Source organism: Tubulanus polymorphus, chromosome 9, assembly GCF_964204645.1.
Source record: "Tubulanus polymorphus chromosome 9, tnTubPoly1.2, whole genome shotgun sequence".
Classification (NCBI taxonomy): Eukaryota; Metazoa; Nemertea; class Palaeonemertea; order Tubulaniformes; family Tubulanidae; genus Tubulanus; species Tubulanus polymorphus.
Window position 1 is genome coordinate 11,475,965 of NC_134033.1, and position 27,310 is coordinate 11,503,274.

At 36.3% G+C, this 27,310-nt stretch overlaps 3 protein-coding genes and 1 long non-coding RNA gene across 7 annotated transcripts in view; all 4 read right to left on the minus strand.

Moving 5' to 3' along the window:
- Nucleotides 1-1,228: 1,228 nt before the first annotated feature.
- LOC141910549 (pi/alpha-stichotoxin-Hmg5b-like) lies at nt 1,229-2,512 on the minus strand. The gene is made up of 4 exons (XM_074801241.1): nt 2,504-2,512; nt 1,974-2,018; nt 1,616-1,682; nt 1,229-1,517 (listed from the first exon to the last, which is right to left on the minus strand). The coding sequence occupies exons 1-4, from the start codon at nt 2,510-2,512 to the stop codon at nt 1,393-1,395; spliced, it is 246 nt and encodes an 81-aa protein (XP_074657342.1). The 3' UTR covers nt 1,229-1,392.
- A 3,622-nt stretch (nt 2,513-6,134) lies between these two features.
- On the minus strand, nt 6,135-7,280 carry LOC141911293 (uncharacterized). The gene is made up of 4 exons (XR_012620002.1): nt 7,228-7,280; nt 6,969-7,139; nt 6,429-6,499; nt 6,135-6,325 (listed from the first exon to the last, which is right to left on the minus strand). It is a non-coding gene; the product is annotated as an uncharacterized LOC141911293 (long non-coding RNA).
- Nucleotides 7,281-12,656: 5,376 nt separating this feature from the next.
- Nucleotides 12,657-13,287, minus strand: LOC141911377 (pi/alpha-stichotoxin-Hmg5b-like). Its single transcript, XM_074802377.1, has 3 exons — nt 13,262-13,287; nt 12,904-12,970; nt 12,657-12,805 (listed from the first exon to the last, which is right to left on the minus strand). The coding sequence occupies exons 2-3, from the start codon at nt 12,965-12,967 to the stop codon at nt 12,681-12,683; spliced, it is 189 nt and encodes a 62-aa protein (XP_074658478.1). The 5' UTR covers nt 12,968-12,970; nt 13,262-13,287; the 3' UTR covers nt 12,657-12,680.
- A 4,789-nt stretch (nt 13,288-18,076) lies between these two features.
- Nucleotides 18,077-27,310, minus strand: part of LOC141911129 (FERM, ARHGEF and pleckstrin domain-containing protein 2-like) — a 119,701-nt gene continuing 110,467 nt past the window's right edge. For 3 of the 4 annotated variants that reach the window (XM_074802095.1, XM_074802094.1, XM_074802092.1), the window contains 10 exons: nt 26,917-26,967; nt 26,457-26,587; nt 26,185-26,253; nt 25,680-25,769; nt 25,389-25,471; nt 25,209-25,312; nt 24,624-24,775; nt 23,981-24,088; nt 23,300-23,451; nt 18,077-23,046 (listed from right to left, as the gene is read on the minus strand). In XM_074802095.1, the coding sequence (XP_074658196.1) occupies nt 22,968-23,046; nt 23,300-23,451; nt 23,981-24,088; nt 24,624-24,775; nt 25,209-25,312; nt 25,389-25,471; nt 25,680-25,769; nt 26,185-26,253; nt 26,457-26,587; nt 26,917-26,967 (1,019 nt within the window). In that variant the 3' untranslated portion in view covers nt 18,077-22,967. The remainder of the gene's footprint in view (nt 23,047-23,299; nt 23,452-23,980; nt 24,089-24,623; nt 24,776-25,208; nt 25,313-25,388; nt 25,472-25,679; nt 25,770-26,184; nt 26,254-26,456; nt 26,588-26,916; nt 26,968-27,310) is intronic. The other variant, XM_074802093.1, reaches the window with a different exon arrangement.

Consider the following 27,310-nt stretch of genomic DNA (forward strand, 5'->3'; position numbering starts at 1 on the left):
TCCTGGACCAAACCCCAATGAACAATGTGATATATATATATATATATATATATATATATATATATATATATATATATATATATATATATATATATATATATATATATATATATATATATATATATATATATATATATATATATATATATATATATATATATATATATATATATATATATATATATATATATATATATATATATATATATATATCGTCGTATTGTTTGGTTTGTCCAGGTTTCCAGGTTGGATGAGAGGCCTACTCGTCGATATTGGACTCATTCCGAGGGAATGCAATGGTCTTCAACAACGAAAAAAATGTCCACTACTTTACAATTTTTGGTACTATTTTTCCTATCTTCCATAAAGATGGATCCCTATCTGTTTACTAAAATCACTATTCTACAACCAGTCAATATCTATATCTAACTACATAGCTGTTGTAATTGCTATTGAAAGATTCGTTTCTGTTCGTTTCCCTTTCTTTCACATGAGACATTTCACTGTCACCAAGCGTAGAATAGCTGTATGTGTTGTGTTACTGGTTTCATATATAATTAATTGGTATAACACTATTAGATACAATGTCGTTACTGTCAGCAACTATCGCAGATTTAACGAAACATTAGGTTTCATTATGTGCAGCACCACCCAATGGATGCGGATTACCCGTTCTCAGGAAGGAATGATTAAAACTGTTCAATTATTCTTTCAGAACATACTGCCATCATTCTTGATCGTCGTAGCATCAGTTCTAACTGCTGTATCACGTGCTAGGAAGTCGAGAGTCCTGATCGAAACGAGAAAAGAAAGTCATAAACCTTCAGCCAGTAAAACTCTTCTTGTTGTAGTAATTATGTATATGTTACTGGTTTTACCAAATTCGATGTGCACTTTAATGGCCAACTTCAACGAATTCCTTATGGATACTCTCTGGCTCAATCGGGGCATACCGCTTTTCTCGGTTCTATCTAACACCAGCTATTACGTTCTCAGAAATTTCGCGATGGATTTAGGTCGATTCTTTAAAATACTTCGTGAATCCGTATATTGCATCAATTTATTTATATATTTGGGGACACTGGACGTTTTCAGGAGACAATTCACCACATTTTTCACCGGTATTTTTTGTAAAAAAAAATCGAAATCAAAACCGAATGAATGAAGAAGCGTTGAAGTGGAATACCCACAATTACGAAGAAAGGATAAAGAGAGTAGTGTCGTTTCCACTATATTCTACGGAAGATTTTCAAAACTATAAAAGCAGTGAAGTTTCAATTACATTCTAAGGAAAGATTTTAAAAACTTAGAGAGAAGTGACGTTTTTGACTTAATCAGTCATGGAGTTGGTCTATTACTGGCCAATGGGATAGAAATGGACGATCATCGACGTTAGTTGAGGCAGCACCTGCCTATAAACAATGGACAACAAATATGGCTAGGTGGACCCAGCAGCCAGTAGGTTGCCGGCTTTCCATGACAGGAGCAAGGAATTCCTCTCTTTTCAACTTCAATCTCTGCAATAACAATATTATTTTCCAAGACTCTATATACTTGTAAATTCAATTTAACAGCGTATTTCTGATTCACGTGATAATTTTGAACAAGAAGTTACCTTCTGCGGCAAAGGCTCCGATGACCATAAACAAGGCCAAGGCGATGAACAGAGTCTTGTACATATTCTGAAAGTGAGTGACAATTAGATATTTTAAGTAAATGGTATGTTACGAATGTTGAAACTTGAAAGCAACGAGGAAATGTGGATTGGTCCGAACCCCCAATCACGCCAGTCCACACTGGGAGGTATTCGAACCTATGCGAAACCCAGTTATGGTAAACCAGGGACGTGTTAACTAGATTCTACGTCCATGGGTAAACCTATCCCCATAGTGGGCATTTATCACTGCAGCAACGAGCCTCGTTCATTCATTAGTCACCGCTACTTCTGCTAATCGTCAAGTTTTATCACTTACCTCAGCTTTATTGTGCGTCTTGTTAATGCAATCCACAACAATAGACTGAAGGCAGAAATTAATCCGTTATGTATACACAGTGTGGTAAACGGCTTTTTCACATAAGCAGCTTTGAAGATTTTCAGAATAAATCCAAGTTCTAAATCAGACATTCGTATAATCCTGCTGAATATTTTCACGCACGTAGGGCTTAAAAAGATATATTTAGGAAAAATGATTTCGTTTTCGTTATTTTTGTGAACCCATTGTTTGTGAGGCGTCATAATATCATATTAAATTCTGATTTTCCTTACGGTAATAGTCATCTACTTGAGGAAAGCGGCAAAATATCGAGCCTGAGAGCTGGAGTTTGCGTAACTAGGTAAACTCAAGTAACCGGAATTTTTGTAAATGGGCATTTTCCACCAAAATCAATCTTCTCGGCAAATAAAGAACCTTAACGAGTACAGTTCATTCTTCACCATTGGTATATTGGTCTAATGTTGATAAATTCTTCGCTTGATTTCCCTCATTCCTTCTGGCATTTTTACCTCTGACATTTTTACCTACGAAGTGATTTTACTTCTGGCATTATAACCTCTGGCTTTAATACCTGAATTTTTTTGACGACCACAATTTTGGTATTTGTGTTACTCAACATGTTTATCAATTCAGAATGTGGCTTTGTTATAAGAATAAACCGATTGCTGCACTACTGTTACTCCATTCCCCAACATTATTGACTTCAACCCTTAAACAAATGCCAAATGTGACTTTCATGGCGTAGAACTTTGTTGTAGATTCATGCAGATCAATCTACAGCATTATACCACCCTTAAATACATTCTTTGGGTGACGTGGTATTTGTGTTTTTCCCAGACAGACACTACATCATTATACAGTCAGAAGCTTTGTTTAAAAACGATTGTTTCGAATGAAAATGTCATGTAAATGATATCCGAGCTTGCTATGACACAGATGATTTCTCTTGTTGAATAGTTTTTGTCCTCATTAATCACCATCTTTATGTTAGAGTATAAGCTGTATGCCAGACAGTAGCAGTTGTTCGAAATATGATAGAAAATAGGCACGTAATACGTGTAAATGTACATCCGATTTTGTGCGCATGATACATATTTTTAACTTTATACTAGATGTCTAGATTCCATGCATTACTTGACAAATCCAGCGATACTGGTAACAAAAGGTGAAGTGCCTCCTGGAGGCAGCACAATGCATAGTATCACAATTTCCTTTAAAACAACCGATGTAACCATGTCATAAAGAAATATACAAAGTTTAATGAATTTATCTTAAACGGTAACGGCGATCGTTGCGACCCCATACTTTTACTGATGGCAGCTCATCAGAAAAAAAATCATTGTATAGCAATTACCTATGGGACCATACCCCGAACAAGTGTATCGAGTTTCATTAAATCATCTTGAGCGGTTACTGTTAAAAATGTATTTCATTGACTCGTCATAAACCATCATAGTATGGGTCAGATATTATCAATAACCGATATTTTCATGAACTAATCTGTATTCCAGACTAGACTGAGAAGATCGTTATAGACTGATAATCATCGATTTCATTATCCTAATAATTTCTCTAATGGGTTCGTTTTTATACGGATTTATCGAATAACTTTATTTTCTGCGCAGCAATGTGTTCCCGTCATGCATCCTACACGCGGCATTGATGTAACATCGTGTACCGGAACTCCATTTTGGTGATGTCTTCGACAAATTAAATTCATTTTCAATAGATGGATATCGCCGCATTTTGTTGTTTCGGGTGGTCATGATTAATTAGTTTTGTTAAAATGTTGGGGCGAAAATATAATTCAAAATCATGTTTCCAGCAGAAATATGTGGAGAGCCTTTTTACAGTTTCCAGGCGCTATTTTTTTGGGTACCCGCCGGGTCCGCATTGTTGAATTTTTTGTCCCTATTTTTCTCCGGTTTAATTTTTTTATTTCGTTCATATCTCTGGATTTGATTAAGATAAAAACAAAGTAAAAATATCGATGAACTTGGCTGATAATAAACTTTTTTATGATATCACTCATTCAACTTGAATTATTGCTCATCTCATTCAAAAGTTCGTAATTCTTACAAATTTTAATCTACATTTTTGAAGTTTTCAGGATCAATAGCCATCTATATGTGGTCCTATATACCTTTTACCGTTTTCAATTATCCGTATTAGTTTTTAAGTAGTTGCGAGTCAAACTTCCAAAACACGTTTTCCCCGGTCCCTTGCGTGCATCTATATATCAGGAAATTTCACAATTTCACCGGTCCCTACTTTGTTGAAAATCAATTTTTTAAGTAACCATAGAAATAAGGGCACCTAGGTTTTTGAAAAATGGTAATTAAAGATATATATTCTCTAGGATTTGTCAAAATAAACGAAATAACCCAGGTGTTGCTTTAACCAGCTATCTAGGTTCACAACAGAAATTATCATTTTGTCCAACGTGTTTCATTCGATTCCAAAACTGCACGTACGGGTATACGATTGCAAATGTCAAAGTCAGACATTATGTGGCACATGCATGAGAACCACAGTCTCAATGCTGCGTCGTATTGCCGTCGCAATTTTACATGGCTACTTACGTGAAGTGGGCTAATACAGACCTTGAATACAGACCTTGAGAATGTGCCAAATCTCAAAACAACTATCAAACGCATGAGATCAATTTTGACAGAAAGTAAACGAATGTTATGTTCCTCAATATATACTAATATATTCAAAAGTTCCAATCTTTACAACACAATCGACTAAGCCTAATATATTCAAATTCAATTTGAAACACCTTCCAGCTCGTGTCACGATCAGTAATAAAGATCGAACATCGAACATTCTCAAAAAAGCAAACTCGATCCAACGGTTTGCAAGCGTCAAGTTTGACACAGCCATGGCTGCCTCCATTTGCGTGGAGCTGCTGCTGCAAATTCAAAAATGTAAATCGGGTACCGGTATTTAACCGAGGACCGAGTGCTCGCCATTACACCATGGTATTTCTGATGGTTGACTTTTGAACAACTGGCTCGAGAATCACCTGCCAACCGCCGTATTTCATTGATGCAATATACTGTGAAACAATATAATATTGACGGGAGATCAATGAAACTTAAATGCCTGACACTAGAAGACTTATTTCGACTTTTTTGACTATCTTAGATGATTGTGAGAGGGGTCCAAAAATAAGGACATTTTCCGTATATTAAGGCTGCGAGTAGGGTGCTCCTCGATGTTGAAACAAATACATCCAAAACAATATAATTTGCAAGAGGATGAGTGTTAGATTTGTAGGTTTTATGCGATCACTGTCTTGACAAAGATGGTAACCTTAATGGGAAGGAGCAGGGGTCCGGACTACCGACCCTCCAAACCCGTAGTCTGCCCCTGTGTTACTAGAAATATATCTCTATTTACCATTTTTTCAAATAACTAGATGCCCTTGTTTCCATAGTTACTGAAAATTTTGATTTTAACAAAGTAGGACCGGTTGAATTGTCAAATTTCTTGGTATAAATATGCAAACATGATTCTCTAGAAAACGTGTTTTGGAAGTTTGACTCGCAACTACTTAAAAACTAATACGGATAATTGAAAACGGTAAAAGGTATATAGGACCACATATAGATGGCTATTGATCCTGAAAACTTGTTGCATTAACTTAATAAATGAATGATATAAAAAAAAAGTTTGTTATCAGCCGAGTTCATCGATATTTTTACTTTGTTTCTATCTTTATCCAATCCAGAGATATGAACGAAATAAAAAAATTAATAATTTGGACAAATAATTCAACAATGCGGACCCGGTGGGTACCCAAAAAAATGGCGCCTGGAAACTGTAAAAAGGCTTATTGTTATATGAATATATGTTTGTATATCCTTAAATTTTATCATTCATTTCATAAAAAAACTGGACAATAATATTTGATAGCTAAGAATACAACTACAGGCTGACCGAGGGCTCCTTGTAATTCTTGAACATGTTCCGCTGGAACTTTTGTTTTCCTCGACGAGGTCTCATGGTCCACGGTCCTCTCGCTAATTCAGTCCCTGGAAAGGCCGGTTAGAAATGGGTAACCATAAGTCCTAATCCTCCAGTGGAAATATTAGTGACCAATAATCATAACTTCAAGAATTTCTTAATTCTGACGTTGTTTTTTATTTGGTTCATACATGATCAGGCAAATTTATCAATATCATGATGCTGTGCAGCCAATATCCTTTACAAACAACATTTCCCAGCCATGGCTGGGCAACAAGATTGGTCTATAGAGAAAAACCAATATGTACCCTTTTGGCTATTGCAATAGCAACTAATTCCTCTTTTTTGAAACCCCACTTCTGAAAAATTTAGAAAAAAAAACCCGTTTAGGTGGGAATTGTATTGAAAACAGTACGTAAACTTATCTGATTGCACGTGAACCGAATGATTGTCATAGATTACCTTCATTTGCTGCGATAGTTCCAATGACCATAAACAAGGCCAACGCGATGAACAGAGTTTTAGTGAACATACTGAAATAAATACGTTACAATATTACATAACAACTAGGTAATAGACGACAGAATAAACCTAGTATTAGAACCTATTAGCTGGATCATGGACTCTAAAACGTTTTAGAGTCCATGGCTGGATGAAGAATATTTCGAATTTGTGTCATCGAGTTTTGTTTTCGGCTCGAATGGTTACATGTAGATGAACAAAATGCTAGTTCATTTGGTAAAATCTCAGATAAGTCAAATTAAGTGAAATAAAACTCCACATATTTAGACCTGGGTTCAATACCAAATTCAAGAACTGGGTCCACAGCCAAATGAAACCGATTCAATTCAGGTCAAAATCAGATAGAATCCACACATTATTGTGGAACAGGATCATTTCTGTATTGAATGATTAAACCATGGACTATAAAACGATTAGTTTCAGAGTCCATGATTAAACCTACTAGAGGCTATATGTTACAAACCACGGAGCTGTACATACCTTATCGTGTGTTTCAAGTAAACAATATCATACAGTTTATAATTCCAGTCTTATACATTTCCCAAATTCCCGAATTCGTCATTTCAGACAAATCGTGTCATATATCATCATAATTCCGTCTGAATATGGCTTAATTTTTTCTGCATGTAGAGCCTTCCATCATTTAACGCTCTAGAATTAGGATTAGCGATCAGAAAATGAAACTTCAAACTCCTCACGGTTGCAGCGATATACGGTAATAAAAAAATGCCTTTCTTACATTTGTGGAACTACCTCCTACGGCCCTCAAATCTTGCCTCTTGGTCTACCGCTGACATCACGACAAATTATGATTCTGAAAATTCATAATCCTTTGTTTCGTAACAGGATTACATACGCGTAAATTAAAATAAATTTCATAACATTAGGATTATAAACGGATTATAGGTATATGTTTCACTAAACTCGATACAAGCCATTAATTTGTATTATATATTATTTATCGATATAACCGATATTTCAATAAAATAGTCATCTGTATTCCAGTCTAGACCGAAGCGATTATTTCAGACGGATGTCATCGATTTTTATTCAAATATCCTAAAACGAAATATCAGAAAATTATCAATAAGTGAAAGTGAGTAACCGTGAAGAGTTTGACACACGGCTGAATTTGACCACATATCCAACTCTGAAATCTCTCGAATCCGTTGTCGCAGTTCTTGAACTGAGTTTTCCTTCACTAAGACACGAACGGTATTTTTGCGATACATTTAAATCACTTTTAATTAAATCGCCAGAAATCCAGTTTCACCAAACTGATTGCAGAAAATAGACTATATCAATACGAATCTAACATATTCAGTTTTCTTATTATCATGTTTATTCGGAGCTTTCGTAAAAGTCGCCTCCGAACCAGTTTAAACAATAGATTCTCTCTCCACTCATAATCATATTCCTTCAAAGTATATCATTACTTTATGCCTCATAAACAGTTTAATCAGAAATTTACTCATTAACTTGTTCTCCCCTGTAAATATACCGCTTAGTAAAAAAACGTTGTGAACGCCAGATATTTTTGGAAGAGCTTCTTTCTGCATTCTACCAGGTTACATTCCCATGATGTGATCTAACCCGAGTCTCCGCTGCCCGATTTATGAGGACATTTGGATTCAGTCAACCCATAAATACCCTTTCTAATGTAATGATCTTATTTGGCCAAACGATTTACCATTTCCCGAGCAGACTTCTGTACTCCTGGTGCCACCTGGAACAATCATGTATTGTGGACACTGTTATGTAGTTCAGATATATCTGGCATAGTTATTTAATAGCGTCTATTTTCGTTGAATAAAAACACATTAAGATAATTTTGGAACTTCATGTTGTATTAATCATTCCAATCAATTACGATTATGGTCATACTTTCAGCTCATCGTAGTGGATGGAGTTAATGATGCTTTTATGTGTAATCTAACCCCTGTCCTACATGCTTTCAGTATTGCTTTCGAACAATTTCAGTTTTTGATTTTACCATGTCTGAGAAGAACTAATCCATACAATCAATTTTGCTACGTATTTTATGAAATTACTCATAATGTACATATGGGCTATTTAGGTAATTTTCGTGTTGAATTGGACGAACAGATTTGATGGTTTGATAGTGACTCATGCAGCAAATTATCTAATCGCTTAACAAATTGTTTCATCAATGATATGACCTGCACAAAGCCATTGTGTCTTCAGTTAAGTTGCATTAGGATATCAGAACGGATAGAGGACACTTCCTACACATATGAGCTACTCATATCTGCGAGCTTCGCCATTCTTGAATACTTAACAATCGAAGAAATCATAAGAGCAGATATGACTCTTTCATACTGGAATAACACTGCCGGTTTAGAATCGATCCGATACGTTAGCCTATTATTCAATCAGTATTTCCCACCGGTCATAATAGGGCTGGGCGTACCGGCAAACATCTTAGCTATCATAGTGCTCAGCTCGCCACGTTACCGGGGTCTTACTACATCCTTCTATCTGAGATTCCTGTCGGTTTTCGATACGAACTTATTAGCTGTTGTGTTATTGCTTAGTTACCTGGAAGACAATCGCCCGGAATTGATTTCGAACGTTTTTTGTAAAATTTACTACACCGAAGACTATTTCGGTTTCGCGATATCGAACAGTCTGTTAGTCGTTGTTACGGTCGATAGATTCGTAGCGATACAATTCCCGCTAAAAGCGAAGAGCTGGTGCACGGTTAAGCGTGCAAGATGGGTCGTTCTGTTTGTGTTTATATTTGTCGCATTATGCTATTCACATTTGTTGATCTACGGTGGATCGGAAACACCGATCTACGGCGGTGAACCATTCTGCCGACTTCAACTAGAAGGCGTTTGGAGGGACGTGTTCTATATGTTTGACGTCATATATTCTGTTTATATACCATTCCCTGTCCTGCTTATTCTCAACATCTTAATGGCCAGAATTGTACTGAAGAGCAGGAAACAACGTGAAAGTACTTCGTCCGGTACAAAATTGCACCAACGAGAAATTTCCCTCACGATTCTCCTACTTCTCGTCTGTTTTGTGTTCCTTGTTACAAGTTTACCCTACGTTTTCCATGCAAATTTTTGGGAAAGTGGCAACGTTGATTATGAAAACGACCCCGTTCTGTCTGAACTACGCCGCGCGAGTTCTTCTATATCTTATGTTTTTCTATTCATCAATCCGATGGTAAATTTCTACCTGTATTGCTTGGGAAGTTCGAAATTCCGTGGCGAGTTTAAGAGACTATTAAGGTGTTGGGCTTCTTCAGTGCGATAGTTCGGTTCCCTTCGTTCTTATTATACACACCGGACCTCTTTGTAGTTCAGCCACTGTGCTTCATTGGTAAACATTCTACGTATTAATTTTCCAGTGAATTACAAAATATGATGTATTTTTATCTTGTTTATATGTGGTAGAAATAAAGTTATTACTTTAATGCAGATAATTCATCAAAACAGCAATGGTGCAATGTCTTTACTGGAATCTTCTCTTCATTTTTGTCGTTGATAATTCTGTTGGCAAATCTTAATCGCTCTTTAAACCTGAATACTGAAAACATTGTATGATTAATTTACTCATTATTTTACTTCCACTGCATTCTCGATTTTCTGCTCGATTGAAATACACTAGTAGATGGCTCATTTCTCGTCGAAAGCACCACTTCTATCGAAAGTAGTTTAGAATCTCATTGAGATTTCTATCTCGAATTGTAATCTGTCATATGTCATTATTTCCACCAACTGCAAGACTGGTTTTGGTCTATCCAGATATTTAAACGTATAACGGTTTGAATTATGTTAGATCGAAATACTGTATCAACCATGCTTATTCATCAATGAATTAACTTCCAGTAAAACATCACCGTTTTAGGCAGGTCATCTACACAGAGGATTATTGACAGTATTGGTGTTGCACTTGATCAAAATCTCTTTTTCCATCTTTTACGAGTCACATAAACAATATTTGTCGTAGTGCTAATTGTCATCTAGGGATATACGCTACGGTATTTAAGCCAGCAAGGCAAAAACCCGCATCGCTGCTTTGCGGCTGTTTTTAGAGTTTTCTGCGACTTCGTAGGACGTATTGTTTTCTCGTCATTATCAGTGACCGCCCCCTTTTCCAGCCAGCGAGTGTTTCTAAAGTTCGGTCGACTTCTTCCAGCTTCTAAACGTTATGTTAAATTACTAAAAAGAATAAACGACACTGTATAAACTGCTCACTGGGTGTCATGCTCTTATCATAAAATGAAAATTATTCTGTGACGTGAAATATTGTATATTGTATATAATATAAGCGTATCTGCCTTATACTAGCTGATGTATCCATTTCAAATACATTCGACATCCCGGAAATCAGAAATCGGTGACGCTACAGGGAAATCACTAATTGCCTCATAAAAAACGAGGATTCACATCAACCATCTACAAATGAAGAAGATATCAATTCTGGGTCCGCCTGAATCATATTTCATAATTCAGTTACTACAGCTTTCCATTATAAGTTGTTACCTGTAAGGGTTAGTAAGTAGCTCTTCCGCGCAACTCCTGCGCGCCGCTCCACTGTCCCGCTCCTCCGTGCCGCTCCTGCGTGCTGCTCCTGCGTGCCGTTCTTCCGTGCTTCTCCTGCGTTCTTCTCCTCCAATACGCGAGGAAACACGGTCAGTTTAACCTACGAATAATTATCTCGACGAGGTAATTGGGCTCGTCGGTTTATAAAACTGCGCTCCCAAACAGTTTTCACTTGTATAACACTCTCACTTGATCCTCGTTAATGATGAATTCGACTCGGATACAAATCGGTCGACCTTACAACAGTTACATCGTTCTCACGTCGTTGGTGAACAAGTCTGGAAGCTATCGTATCGTGCCAATGGTCATTATGCTTTTTCTATTGCCAATTGGAATCTTCGGAAATTCGGCAACTTTCCTGATAATGATAAGTCGTAGATTCCGCAGGTTATCTTACGCTAATTATCTCATCGTTTTGGCTGTCAGTGACTTTTTGTATATCATCAATTGCGCATTGATGCCTGTGTTACAGTTTGTTCTCTTGTTCGCGAAACCTCCGATATTCACCATGAGTTCATTAACCAGTTGTCAAATCTACGAATTTTTTATGATAGTTGTTGTCAGTAATAGTTCGTGGTTGATAGTAGCGATATCTCTAGAACGTGCGGCAGTTGTGCTCTTCCCGTTCACATCTCGTTTGATATGTACACCTACATTCGCCCGACTTATAATATTGGTAATTACCGCCGTGAATGTTCTGATTCTATATCTCATACCTACTTTGTCGATACATTTTGTCAACCAGTCTTTCGGATGTTACTACGACGTATTTGACCAGGGAATGATGTTTACCATTAATGTCATCCATATTAACCTCCTACCTCTAACCTTTATTATCATGTCTAATTCTGTCATAATAGTTCAGTTGTTATTCAGAGGTTCGAAAATGGTTTCGTCCGATCAGAAAACTACAAAATCAAAACGTACAACGATAATGCTTGTAACTGTTTCACTCGCATTTGCTATATTTAATCTACCGAACACCATTTCCGTACTGTTACCAATTTCCACAAAACTAATGAATTTCCTACTTGACATTTTTACCCAGTTTCATGTTTGTAACTATGTGATAAATTTCTACATATATCTTTTACTTGGACGAGAAATTCGTGAATATTTTTGTACAAAGATCTGCTGTAGAAATTCGGTCAAATAATCATTGATTTCAAGTTTACACTAATCAACTTCAACTCGTATTTAATTATGGCGGTTTCCTGACAAAAAGAACTCTTCGGCATTTATTGAGCTAAGTAGACGATTTTTGTGTACCTTTTTCTTCGACATGAAATTTTTCCAAGAGATTTTTATCGACGCATTTTTTTCTCTCCGAATCTTGACTTTAAGGATTAAGAATCGAAATATAGACGAAATGGAATCGTGGTAAACTGCTCGCAAACTTCAATTTCAATCCAATAACAACAGTGACGGATCCGAGGGCCGAGGCGTACGGTCTAGCAACCTGCAGATTTTACATGTCGTCCTGCCTTGTTACAAAGCCTCAGAAAAACATACACTTGCTTTAATGATTAGATCATTTTTATCATTCGTTTTGGAGCATACGCCAAATTATACAATGTACAAGGTGGATCATAGAAATGGACGATCATCGACGTTAGTTGAGGCAGCACCTGCCTATAAACAATGGACAACAAATATGGCTAGGTGGACCCAGCAGCCAGTAGGTTGCCGGCTTTCCATGACAGGAGCAAGGAATTCCTCTCTTTTCAACTTCAATCTCTGCAATAACAATATTATTTTCCAAGACTCTATATACTTGTAAATTCAATTTAACAGCGTATTTCTGATTCACGTGATAATTTTGAACAAGAAGTTACCTTCTGCGGCAAAGGCTCCGATGACCATAAACAAGGCCAAGGCGATGAACAGAGTCTTGTACATATTCTGAAAGTGAGTGACAATTAGATATTTTAAGTAAATGGTATGTTACGAATGTTGAAACTTGAAAGCAACGAGGAAATGTGGATTGGTCCGAACCCCCAATCACGCCAGTCCACACTGGGAGGTATTCGAACCTATGCGAAACCCAGTTATGGTAAACCAGGGACGTGTTAACTAGATTCTACGTCCATGGGTAAACCTATCCCCATAGTGGGCATTTATCACTGCAGCAACGAGCCTCGTTCATTCATTAGTCACCGCTACTTCTGCTAATCGTCAAGTTTTATCACTTACCTCAGCTTTATTGTGCGTCTTGTTAATGCAATCCACAACAATAGACTGAAGGCAGAAATTAATCCTTTATGTGAACAAAGTGTGGTGAACGGCTTTTTCACATAAGCAGCTTTGAAGATTTTCAGAATAAATCCAAGTTCTAAATCAGACATTCGTATAATCCTGCTGAATATTTTCACGCACGTAGGGCTTAAAAAGATATATTTAGGAAAAATGATTTCGTTTTCGTTATTTTTGTGAACCCATTGTTTGTGAGGCGTCATAATATCATATTAAATTCTGATTTTCCTTACGGTAATAGTCATCTACTTGAGGAAAGCGGCAAAATATCGAGCCTGAGAGCTGGAGTTTGCGTAACTAGGTAAACTCAAGTAACCGGAATTTTTGTAAATGGGCATTTTCCACCAAAATCAATCTTCTCGGCAAATAAAGAACTCTAGCGAGTACAGTTCATTCTTCACCATTGGTATATTGGTCTAATGTTGATAAATTCTTCGCTTGATTTCCCTCATTCCTTCTGGCATTTTTACCTCTGGCATTAATACGTGAATTTTATTGACGACCACAATTTTGGTTTTTGTGTTACTCAACATATTTATCAATTCAGAATGTGGCTTTGTTATAAGAATAAACTGATTGCTGCACTACTGTTACTCCATTCCCCAACATTATTGACTTCAACCCTTAAACAAATGCAAAATGTAACTTTCATGGTGTAGAACTTTGTTGTAGATTCATGCAGATCAATCTACAGCATTATACCACCCTTAAATACATTCGCGGTTTATAGGAAACCTACCAACGCTGAATTCTACCTCCATTACTTCTCTTTTACTTCTCCGGATATTAAACTCGGTTTAGCTCAAGGATTATTTCTTCGCGCTTTGAGAATTTGCGACCCCTCATTTCTACCCGATGAAATTCACCATATTAACCAATCTCTCAAAAAACTTGCCTACCCCGATTTCCTATTGAAAAAAGCTCTACTTAAAGCTCGTACTACGCATTTTAGAAATAACAACCTTAGAACTCCTACGTTGGCTACCGATAAACAGCCTATCATTGTACCGTATGTACCTTTCCTCGAGAATTCTAAAGTTTATCTTCGGTCACTAAATAAACAACTTATCTTTAAATACAATAATAAACTTAGTAACATATTGATTAATAACAAACCGAAAACCGAATCCCTAAACTGTGGAATTTATAAAATACCTTGTAAAGTTTGCGACAAAGTATATATAGGAGAAACAGGTCGGAATCTTAATCAACGCATAAAAGAGCATAAATTAGATGTAAAAAACTTTAAACCTGAAAGCGGAGTTGCTAGTCATGTTTTTCAGACTTTTACACAATTTTGATTTTGCTAATGCTGAATTAATTTACCCTTGCAGCGATAAAACTAGAAGACATATTTTGGAATCTGCATTAATCATTGAAAATTCGAACAACGTTGTAAACCTTAACGATGGTTTTTCACCCCATAATAAACTTATATCAAAATTCCTCTGTAAACTGGTTAAACTCAACACTTGATTTCCCCTTTGATTATTTGTTATTTGTTCTCTCATCAATTTCGTCTCTGACTTAACTTGTATTCACCTTTGTTTTAATTTAAGTGCCCCCTAGTTTGTCTTTCTTTTTACTACTGACTTTAAGTTTCATTTATATTTATACTCACTATTGTTGTTTATAATTACCCCCTAGTTTGCTTCCCTTTAATCTATTTTAGCGTGTAACTGTTTCTACGTTAATTTTCCTTTAGTTTGTATCATCTCTGATTACTTGAATTAGTCTCTTTGTCTCTGGATTGTATATATATCTCATAATTTCTGCAGTATCTCACTATTCCTGAAGATGACTATTAGGATATAGTCGAAACGTGGGTGACGTGGTATTTGTGTTTTTTTCCCAGACAGACACTACATCATTATACAGTCAGAAGCTTTGTGTAAAAACGATTGTTTCGTATGAAAATGTCATGTAAATGATATCCGAGCTTGCTATGACACAGATGATTTCTCTTGTTGAATAGTTTTTGTCCTCATTAATCACCATCTTTATGTTAGAGTATAAGCTGTATGCCAGACAGTAGCAGTTGTTCGAAATATGATAGAAAATAGGCACGTAATACGTGTAAATGTACATCCGATTTTGTGCGCATGATACATATTTTTAACTTTATACTAGATGTCTAGATTCCATGCATTACTTGACAAATCCAGCGATACTGGTAACAAAAGGTGAAGTGCCTCCTGGAGGCAGCGCAGTGCATAGTATCACTATTTCCTTTAAAACAACCGATGAAACCATGTCCTAAAGAAATATATAAAGTTTAATGAAATTATCTTAAACGGAAACGGAGATCGTAACGACCCCATACTTTTACTGATGGCAGCACATCAGAAAAAATTTCTTATATAGCAATTACCTATGGGACCATACCCCGAACAAGTGTATCGAGTTTCATTAAATCATCTTGAGCGGTTACTGTTAAAAATATATTTCATTGACTCGTCATAAACCATCATAGTATGGGTCAGATATTATCAATAACCGATATTTTCATGAACTAATCTGTATTCCAGACTAGACTGAGAAGATCGTTATAGACTGATAATCATCGATTTCATTATCCTAATATTTTCTCCAATGGGTTCGTTTTTATACGGATTTATCGAATAACTATTTTCTGCGCAGCAATGTGTTCCCGTCATGCAATGTGTTCCCGTCATGCAATGTGTTTCCGTCATGCATCCTACACGCGGCATTGATGTAACATCGTGTACGGGAACTCCATTTTGGTGATGTCTTCGACAAATTAGATTCATTTTCAATATGATGGATATCGCCGCATTTTGTTATTTCGGGTGGTCATGATTAATTAGTTTTGTTAAAATGTTAGGGCGAAAATATGATTCAAAATCATGTTTTCAGCAGAAATATGTGGAAAGTATAATTCTTATATGAATATATGTTAGTATAAAAAAAATTTCATCATTAATTTCATAAAAAAAACCTCGACCGAAGGCTCCTTGTAATTCTTGAACATGTTCCGCTGGAACTTTTGTTTTCCTCGACGAGGTCTCAAGGTCCACGGACCTCTCGTTGATTCAGTCCCTGGAAAGGTCGGTTAGAAATGGGTAACCATAAGTCCTAATCCAGTGGAAATATTAGTGACCAAGAATCATAACTTCAAGAATGTCTTAATTCTGACGTTGTTTTTTATTTGGTTCATACATGATCAGGCAAATTTATCAATATCATGATGCTGTGCAGCCAATATCCTTTACAAACAACATTTCCCAGCCATGGCTGGGCAACAAGATTGGTCTATAGAGAAAAACCAATATGTACCCTTTCGGCTATTGCAATAGCAACTAACTCCTCTTTTTTGAAACCCCACTTCTGAATAAAATAAAAAAAAGAACCCGTTTAGGTAATAATGTTGTAGAAAAGGCCTGCATTTAATGATGCTATTATTTTAGGTACTTGTATTATGTAGCAAGTGATAAGGAATTAAGTTGTGTTTTGTTTTAATGGATATCTCTGAGAAAATACTTTTTAACAAATGCAAAAGTATAGACTAGCCAGTATGGCAGATACAGATATGTTAACGTATATACTGTACAATCGAATTTAATTGAGATACACGTATAATTTGAGATAGGAGAAAATAACATTTTAACGGACGATTTAAGAAACGAACAAGGTTCGAGATATGCGCATTATATAATTATATCAACAGTATCTATGATCATCTACTTATATATATATATATAAATATACATAGGCCTTATTAGTTATCTCTCTGAGACAAACATTAAAAGAAAAACATTATATATTATATGGATATTTATGATTATATTTTATCGGATTTTCATCATCGTTTTATAGGAGCTAGTTCCCCTAGCGACAACTACGCCGAAGAGTTTTGTTGCTAAAACTCCTCACGGTTGCAGCGATATACGGTAATAAAAAATGCCTTTCTAACAAGTGTGGAACTACCTCTTAGGGCCCTCAAATCTTGCCTCTTGGTCTGCCCCCGACATCACGGCAAATTATGATTCTGGAAATTCATAATCCTTTGTTTCATAAGGATTACAAACGCGTAAATTAGAATAAATTTCAAAACATTAGTAGGATTATAAACGGGTTATAGGTATATGTTTCACTTAACTCGATACAAGCCATTCGTTTGTATTATATATTATTTATCGATATAACCGATATTTTAATAAAATAGTCATCTGTATTCCAGTCTAAACCGAAGAGATTATTTCAGACGGATATCATCGATCATCGATTTTTATTCAAATATCCTAAAACGAAATATCAGAAAATGAGCCCTGAACAATTATTCATGATTCTGACAAATCATGATCCTTTGTTTCATAACATTAGGATTATAAACGGATTATGCGTATTTCAGCACTGTTTGTAATAATGTATCGTTCGTGTCGAGTCGCATTGATAGGAATTGTTCTGTGAAATTTCAGAATTACAAAGGATTTAATTTTTAGCATTTATTTGGGGTAAAATCTGTTTCAATCGTTTATCACAGATCTGGAGGCTGATGCTGAGACTGCTGTTATCTTCGTGCTAATGTCACCATATTTGCTGTGCCTGGAATCAGAATCCTCAATTCATGGGTTCGAACCTCGGTCATCCCTTAATAGATCACACATCTTTGTATCTTAGCCATCTCAGCAGTTCCATCCGGTCCATCTCGAATCCGATAGATTCGTCGAGAGATGAATGAAAACAAATATATATTTATATATTTAAATATATACATATATAGGAATTGAGGGCACATTTATTTATTTCAATAATAATCATAGGTATTTAAATTGTACACGCACACACATCAACATCGAATGCTGCATTACAAATGGTCAAATACACACCACTCTTTCAGTAATATTAATTAATAATAATAATAATTATAATTATAATCAATAACAGGCGATTACATAATAATATTTATTTACAAATTTGATTTGGAAGTGAATACTCTATCATCATATCATTATATTATTTAACTATATGTCTAATTTGAATTAATTGACCTAATAGCAATGTTTTCGCGTGTATAGCTATTTTGAAGTAATCGTTTCTTTTCAATCATTGATAAACGCTTGTGGCTACAAAGTAATGGCGAATGTGTCGCAATAATTTGATGAAAAGCGAAATTAATAATACACAATCACTTAAAAATCGGTATATAGCGTTTTTAAATAACAGTCTGCGTCCGAGCCGTATTTAGCAACATATTGCCCTAACTGACAATTTTGCATTCTAGGAACGACAATTCCGTTTGCGTGATTTAAAAATGTGAAGTAACATAGTTTTTAACTTAAATCATATCTCTTCATGTTCACACCAAAGACCTATAAACTCAGTAACTGAAAATCTGAAATACAGAATTGGTTCCTCATTATCATTCGAGTGGCTTCTATAAAATTTTGCAGGTACCAATCTGCTGCTTGGACCCACCTACTGGGCGGTTCAATGTTTTATTACAAGTTATCAAGGCTTCACATGAACTACGTAGACTAGACATTAGACAATTGATTTCATCAGCAAACCTTTGAAAAGTGATCGCCCAGACCTTCAAACTACGATGGTGTAAGGGGTGATTTCAAGCTGAAGATTGACAACAGTGCATTAGGACTAATTAATCTGTGTTATGAATCAATCTTCTTACATTGCTTGTAGGTTACTCTATAGTTTTTCTGCATTCTGATAAAAGTCTATATTCGTAAAAACCATGTGAACTTCAATCTATATCAATATAATCAAAATCTATTGCTCACATTTAACCAATCAGAAAAGTTCAACGTTTTAACAAAATAACAAACTTGCCTCCTTTTTTATATGAAAAAAGAAAAAATATATCACCATCTTATCGTACCAATATCTTAACAGATTTATGTTGGAAGACAAATATTTAACTTAATTACAATAATAATGCACCAAAAACTCATGAATTTCGCACTCAACTTTTTAAGAGTTCCAGAGAAATCGCTTTTTTTCACTCGATAATCGTCAATCGATTAGATATTTGGAGCCGGTAGGTCAGATCTTGATCAATATCAACTATCATGCGACAGAGATCATGCGAAATTCAGTTGTTTTTAAATTACATAAATAATGAAATTAAAACCCCTGCAGAACCACCTCAGACAACACTGTGGGCCGTTTTACTCGTCATTACGTCAACCACCCGCAGGTTAACTAATATGTAAACCAATTTTCCACCTGACTGGACCTGCTTGAGATGGGAAGAAGTCTTTCATTAGGGACATTGTGGTCACAAACTCGATAGAAAAAACCGCAAACATACATCACATATTTTACCAGCACCAGAAATTTTATAATAACAGCTGTTTTTATAACGAAAACTAGCAAAGATAATCAAATTTTTCTTTCGAGGGTATAACAAGAGGGGTGAAGGTCATAACCGTGGCACCTGGCATTGGTCATGACAGATCATCACTGGATTAACCAAGTCCTGAGCCCGAAAATCCAGGGAATCCCTTCATTCCTTGCTACGAAGGATATCATTTTCATTTCATATCCTGTGCTAAATTCAATAATTGGTGGAGGCTAAACGATTATATAATTGTCAGACGTTAAAAACTAATTATTTTCACATTAGGATCAAATCTACTGCAGAAATCATTGAATGATGATCAATCCTTTTAAAAAGTGAAAATTTATTAAATAATTTTAAAGCTTCAAGCCTTTATAATGACTAGGCGAATTACTATCTCATATGCAGCGTTATATGTAAAAAAGCAGGATGATTATATTAATAATTGTCAAATTCGAGTTTCACATCACGCAAATTTAAGACTAGTGCGCCAGTCGACAGTGTTATGGATCGGGGTAATCATATCGGGTGATGTATTCAGGTGAAGTCCTATTGGAACGTTGAATAGCTGAAAGGGATATTCCAGGTGGCAGATTGATACCTGTACTACCATTGGGTCCAGCAGTGCCTAGAGATACTCATCTGGGAGCAGGTGCCAAGTTATGTGAATCAATGCTTTACTTGGATGAATATATCTAACACTATAAGTTCGCAGTGGGACTGTGCCAAGTCCCAAACCGCACCTCTAATCTATATCGGTTTTTTTGTATCTGTCTAAATGAACTTAAAGTTCTTTGATTATAAACACAACGAAACTTCATCACTGCAATGAAATAAAACTTTTTTACAGGTGATCAACAATTAAAAAAAAAACCAAGGGGCCATTTATAAAGTACTTTTTAAGCCCCCTCCCTACCCAATTTTTGTTCACATGGAGAAATGGCCAATTTGTCAGCCCCCCCAATAAATGTGCATGTACTTTATAAATAGTCCCCAATTCATGTCAATGCAATAAAACAAAAGATACTTTCTATACATTTCATGCCATTAGACGTTATCGATGAAATTAGAAGAGCGTGCTCGATTTAATGAACTAAAGCCGTGGTCACACGAATGTTTTTGGCCCGGGTCTGTCAAGGCCCGAGCTAAATTTTAGCACAGGTCAAATTATTGCATGTAAATTGCAACTGGTTTCAGAAGTTATTCACTTCACTTCATTTAAGCATTGTTTAGTATCGAACGAGTGATTTACATATGTTCACACACACACACCAATTAGGCACAAGCCAAATTTGACTCAGGGCCTGATGCGGGCAAAATCGTCTCCGTGTGATCGCGACTGAAGTTCGAAATACCTTAAAAGCAGTCTGAACAAAAACACAATTTACTTTTGTCAAGCCCATAATGCCGGGGAGTTTTTCCATTCACACAACAAATGGGGCTTTTTGACACGAGTCTACCTCAATTTGAGTAGCGATAAAAAAACTACTTAAAAATCTGTTGTAGACCATTAAAACCTGTATTTTCTTAGACATCTATGAATTCGGTCTATCGACATTAACAAGGCATTTGATATGATATAAAACTCATAAACAACAAAAAAGTTCCATTTGCCTCGAAAATGAACTCCCTTCTCAAATAGCTACATCATCACTTCAAGCCTAAAAACAGGGATGATACAAAGAATAATCCAGTATTCCGTGTACTGGGCTGGAAGAAGGCCAGCTAGTAACATCTGGACATACATAAACTATCAATTATTAATAATACTGAATCACGAAAAGCTCAATTCATTTAATAAAAACAGAAACAATCAGTAAAGCGGACTTAGATCCATCATCACGGCCATCATCATTCTTAATAATGTACATAAAACCCTGGATCCAGTTCCACAGTTCCGAGTTAACTCATTGAAAAATGGATCTTATCTGAACTCATAGTTAACCCACAACTGTGGAACTGTGGATCTACAAGTTATAAGTTAACCAGTAAAACCATTGTCAGGAATGAAGATCTAACCTGCCTTCACCTGGCATTGGTCTCACATATCAATTCGTAAAGTGGGTTTTTCATTACTGGGGCATCTTACTATAAGATTTTTATCTAGCTTTAAAATCAACTAGGACCTCAACTAATTGTCATTTCTATGTACCGGTACACAATCTAATCATTGCATATTAATCATCAATGTCGAAACCGGGTAATCCGGGGGGGGCTCCAGTCAACAAACAACTGAATACTGAATAGGATGTTGAGAACGTTCTTCCATGAATTCCCAATAATCTCAGTTGATTTTTTACCTACATGTTTCCGAGTTTCGGCGTTATATCGATTCGATGCTGAAACGTCGCGATAATCGCGTTAAAAATCACGCCAAAATAGAAGATGAAACGACGCGGCGAATCAAAAGTCCGACGCGAAAACAAAACAAGATAACAATCGCAACAACTACCGCACGAGAACAATATACGTCGTCGAGCACCCACGCAAATTAACAAAAGCGGAACACAGCGAATTAACGTAGAGCACCAGACAAATCATTGGCCAGTTTTTTCCAGTACATCAATAATCAGTATCGGAGCGGCCTAATGGTCCGTAAGACATTAGAATCTTTCTCCGATCAGTCAGTGTAGACATCTCACGCCATCTACAACTGACCATTACTCACGTCGGGATCGCTGGATTGATATAATCTATCTAAGTTCAATTACGACCAGGGTGAACTTCAGTTATCGACAAATTACGGACTAAGTGAAACCGAATGTTAGTTAAGTCCGAATTATACAGGGTCACGATCGCTGTAGTTCAGACCTAGTTCCGAGATAACCGACGCTAGTGAAATACGTAAAATCAAAATGAAGTGCATTCGATTATCAGTCACAACCGTAACTGCAACTGCAACTGAAGACGAACGACAAAAACCGAAGCTCGTCCTGTTTTTTCCCATCTGTTTTGAGTTTCGAAGGTTTTTTTATCAATTGTTTCATCGGATATCTAGCGTTATCCCATTTCTCGCTCGTGGTGACGACCGACTGTTCGCCCGTCGTAATCTCTCGGGCAGCTCGGCTGATGTTTTTTCCCCGATCTGTCTTAACCGACGGATTATCGAAGCTTGGATCGCGCGCTAGAAAAACAGCTACAAAGATGAAGCGATAATATTCGCTGTAACTAATACGTACACAACCTTTCAATATATGCAGTTAAACGTTGTAACAATTGAGCAATGTTGTTGTTGTTGTTGTTATTGTTGTGGTTGTTTTTTCTATACATTATTCAAAAACACATCTCGAAATTCTATTTCATTTTTACCGCGTCCAGTTGACGGCGCTAATTGTCACTGCCTAAACGACTGAACATACGATGGAATTTGGCACTGTTGGTAGCACTTCCTATAACTTCCATCCACCTGTAAATGAAAAAACAAGTAATCAATGAACATAGCAAAAAACTAGACTTGCCGCCTAAAATACCCCCCCAATACAATCTCCATAAATATCTCTTCCACGGGCTGCACATCTTCAACATATCTTTGCGATGAAATATGTTTCGTTTACAAGGTGATATGAAATAGTCACTGAAACATCACTTTGTTGCGTTGGAATCAAAATGAAACAATCCAATTGATTTCAAGCATCTCGAAGTATTTACAAACGACTTACCGTTCGAATGGATATTGGCTTTCAGCCCTAAAGAAATACACATGATTCTTGAATTGTAATTTGAATACGTATTCTTTATGTATCCCGTCCGTATCACAGGGCGTGCTCACTGCGTAACCGAGCAAAGGCAAACTAGCTAATGGATAGTCATCCTAAAAAAGAAAAGAAAATCACTGAAGCAGTGCTTCCAACCTAATGAACGGAGCCCGGTGTTAATGAAGCTTATCGCAATGGGGAACTACAACACCGGCTATTCAACCATCAGATCACGTGACTTATACACTTCGTCTCATGTGAAGTGAAGTAAAGTTTATTTAGACACAAAAGTACAGAGAAGAATACAAATACACACAAATATAATTCAGTCATTAATGTACAGAAATGTGTCAAGGATTCATCCCAAGCCAAACAAGGCTGTACTCAGAAAGGGGATGAACCCTGAAAGCTAATAATGAAAAAAAAAGAAAAATTATATAGATTATGATACATACATAATTTTAATAAATCAGATCCTTACAAGATCCTCATGTTATCAATCAAGTTCATTTTCAGATGACTGAACTGGATTTTTTGGCTCCTGAATCCAAATACTATCTTATGAGCCACCAAATAGATATTAGATTGACTTTACTGATCGATGTTTGTACATAGCAAGAATTTTTTCTTTCAGAATATACATGCCTGGAAGGTCTTGTAGAAAAATAAACAAAAGTTGGTAAAAACGACCCATAATTTCTGCCATCCGTTGCTGTTCTTGAACTTGCGAAGGACGTATCCGCTCAACTGATTCTGAAATTATCATCAAACACAATAGTTTAAACCCTCACATGGCAGATGGATGCCCTTTGATGTGACGCTTCACTGTATTTGCTTCTCTTTATTCCGCCCTGGGTCTTCATTCAACGATGACACATAGGGGTTAAGCAAAGAATCATCTGTAGGAAACACACCCTCCACGGAACACGATGTTCAATATCTCCCTATAACATGTTCTGGCTGGAAATCAGCTGTAGTTTTACTGAATTCGAACACTAGCGATTTTTACGTGCAAATTTTCTTGCGAACAACTAAACCACTAAATACAAGAACTCACATAGTTGTCAGGAAAGGCTTTCGTTACAACTTTAAGAAGGGTAAAAAACAGACAAAATGGCTACAGCCAATACAACTCTCAGGCTGTTTGCATCACGGGAACACCTGAGCTGCTATTGGACCTGTGGCGGGCGACTGAGGTACTCGTTAATGAGGGACTGTCGGGTAACACCAGTCGTCTAGCTGAGCTTAAATGGAATTGTAAGATGAAATTGATTTTCAATCAACTTACCTTAACAGCTAACTGATGGTCACCGAAGCTAACACTGGTATTACGATGCCAGCATACGTGCATTGTTGTGTTCGCTCGATGTTGGACTTGTTTCTCGCTGGCAGGTGGCGTTGTCGGTGGATGTGGTTCATCCAGTTCATCGATAGAACCACCTAGAACATTAATTCATAAAACAATCATTGATAAAAATAGCTTTAGCTCCAAGTGTAATGAAATTACTTGATTTGCCATTTTCATGCTTCAACCAACTGAGTGCCACTCGAGGCACTATTAGCTAATTCAAAGTTTCTTTTCATGCCTCAAACCACTGAGTGCTACTAAGGGCATTGGTTTCTTTCTCCCAGAGAGACCAGAGAACCTTTGATCAAGAAACTTTTCATCAAACCTTTGATAAAAAAATTCTGCCACCACAAGAGTTTGACCATTTATGAGGCCTGGATTGACAAGAGACTAAACCGATGGCTCAAACCACTTGGCAGCATTTCAACTTCCTTACTACATTTGCCATGTCACAATTTCCTTCAGGGTTACCAAAACACAATGACACAAGTTAATTCAAGATTTAGATTAAGTTAATTAGTGAACCTTGTGATTTAAGACTTGGGTATTTATGATCACCACTTCGCTCTTTGGCAGCTATTATTGCATTTGTTATATCTTCTACCCATTTATCTTTTTCTTCCAAAGACCTAAATTAAGAAAAGATGTGAAAATGAAATGGAGGTTCAGACAATCATTCTGGATAGACAGTAGAATTTTACTTACCCAGCAGCTACTAATAAACATCGGTTTCCTCCGTAAATTGTAAAACTATTTGCTACAGCCATTTTTGAGTCAGTTTCTTCGACCTTTAAAACATAAGATTTCAAACTTGCATTTCTGCATTTTCAAATTCTGGATTCAAAAAGGATATCTGGTTTAAGAATCACTTCAGTGTCTGATCTAATGAAAAGTCTCAGACTTTGGCTTCATTTGCTTTTGATAACTTCATATTGTACAATAATGAAACTATATTCCGTGTTCAACAGGGCGGGGCTCAGTGATTTATCTTCTTACCGCCATTCCTCGCAGTGGTAGCTGACCATGCACCTTGAATTGTAACGTCGGTTGAGTCGTACGACTTGTATAAATTAACATATCACTAAACTGAAAACATGAGAGTAAACTGTGTAATGATCTAGAAACTGTTAATTCATCAGGCTTATCAATGAAAACCAGCTCAGCATCTTTGGATTTATTTGATTTACAAGCCGATTTTTAGTATGGTTATAACAAGTTTGAATGCCACAGCCAAACCATGTGGTTTCGTAAACTGCTCATACATTGACAAAAATCACTACAACATAATTACTGGAATGTAGAAATTAAGAGATATTTGCATAAAATGGGGATCTAAAAACTATTTGCATAGTAACGTGAGGATGTAGAAACTATGGGATGTGTCACGTAAATCACTTATCATATATCACATCATATTTGTCAATCATCAGAATATGAAGAAAAAAAAAACGCATCTGTACAAAATCTCTATAGGCCTAAATGTATCATAACTATCACTTACAAGGAAGAACATGCGTTGCTGGTAGCCCTTCTTGGACAACTTTTGTAAGCACCCCTCACGTATGAATTGCTGAAATGAGAATATACAATGATTATGAATCACGAGTCACACACGTACTGCATTTGACAACAAGATATCTCATACTTTCACTGCAGCCAACATTTCCACTGTGAGGAAACTTGTAGCTGATTCTCTTATTCACTGTTAGAGATTTGCGCTCTCAATCTTGTTTTTTTACTTATTTTAATGTAATTCATAAATATTCTACTCACCCTGTGAGGTTGAATTAAGTTGTCAATGCCTGAAAGATCCCTTTGTAATTCTAAAAGCCTTTGAACATTTTCTAATCTCCAGAAACGATCTCTATATGGATCGGTCACATCTAATATACGTTGATGAGCCACTGAAATAAAACACATACTCAGCATATAACAACTGCAAAAAGAAAAGCACTGCATCTGTACTAGAGACCCATGTTTGACTGTGAAAGGCTGAAGGGTAAACCACTGAAACACAACCCCTCCCATATATTATTTCATCACACATAAGTTTGATGTTAAGTGCTCTTTTTGCCGTGATTTGACATAAAAAGTGCCCTCCCCATAATAGTGAGTGCCCTTATACAATTCGGAACCCCTCGAGATAGGGCCCTGGATCCGCCCCTGTGTATAAAATGGAGCTCTAAACCAAAAATCTTTCAGTTTATCGGGTCTAACTGCGTAAGTAACTTACAATTACAGTCTCTGTAATCTGGATGGTCGGCTGAATAATGCTGTAATAAACCTACAAATGACAAAAATTACAACATTTTTACACAAAGTTATTTTTGAGGTAAAACATTTTACAGCACAGAGCCACTAAAGGTTTTCATTGATTCTGAAACCAATAATCTAAATTGCTTTTTAAGCTATGCATATACCAGTACTTGAAACATCATAAGTGCAGGACAGTTGGCTTGAGTTTTTTAAGTCGATTTGAAATTACTGTCAAAGTCTGTTATAACGCCACCGATGGGACCCAGAAGAACATGTGGTGTTTTCAATTTCAGGTAGATTTGTGCGTAGTAACAAACTGGCGTTAATTGAGCACTCGCATTAAAAAGGATGGCGAAATTAAGGATTTTGAC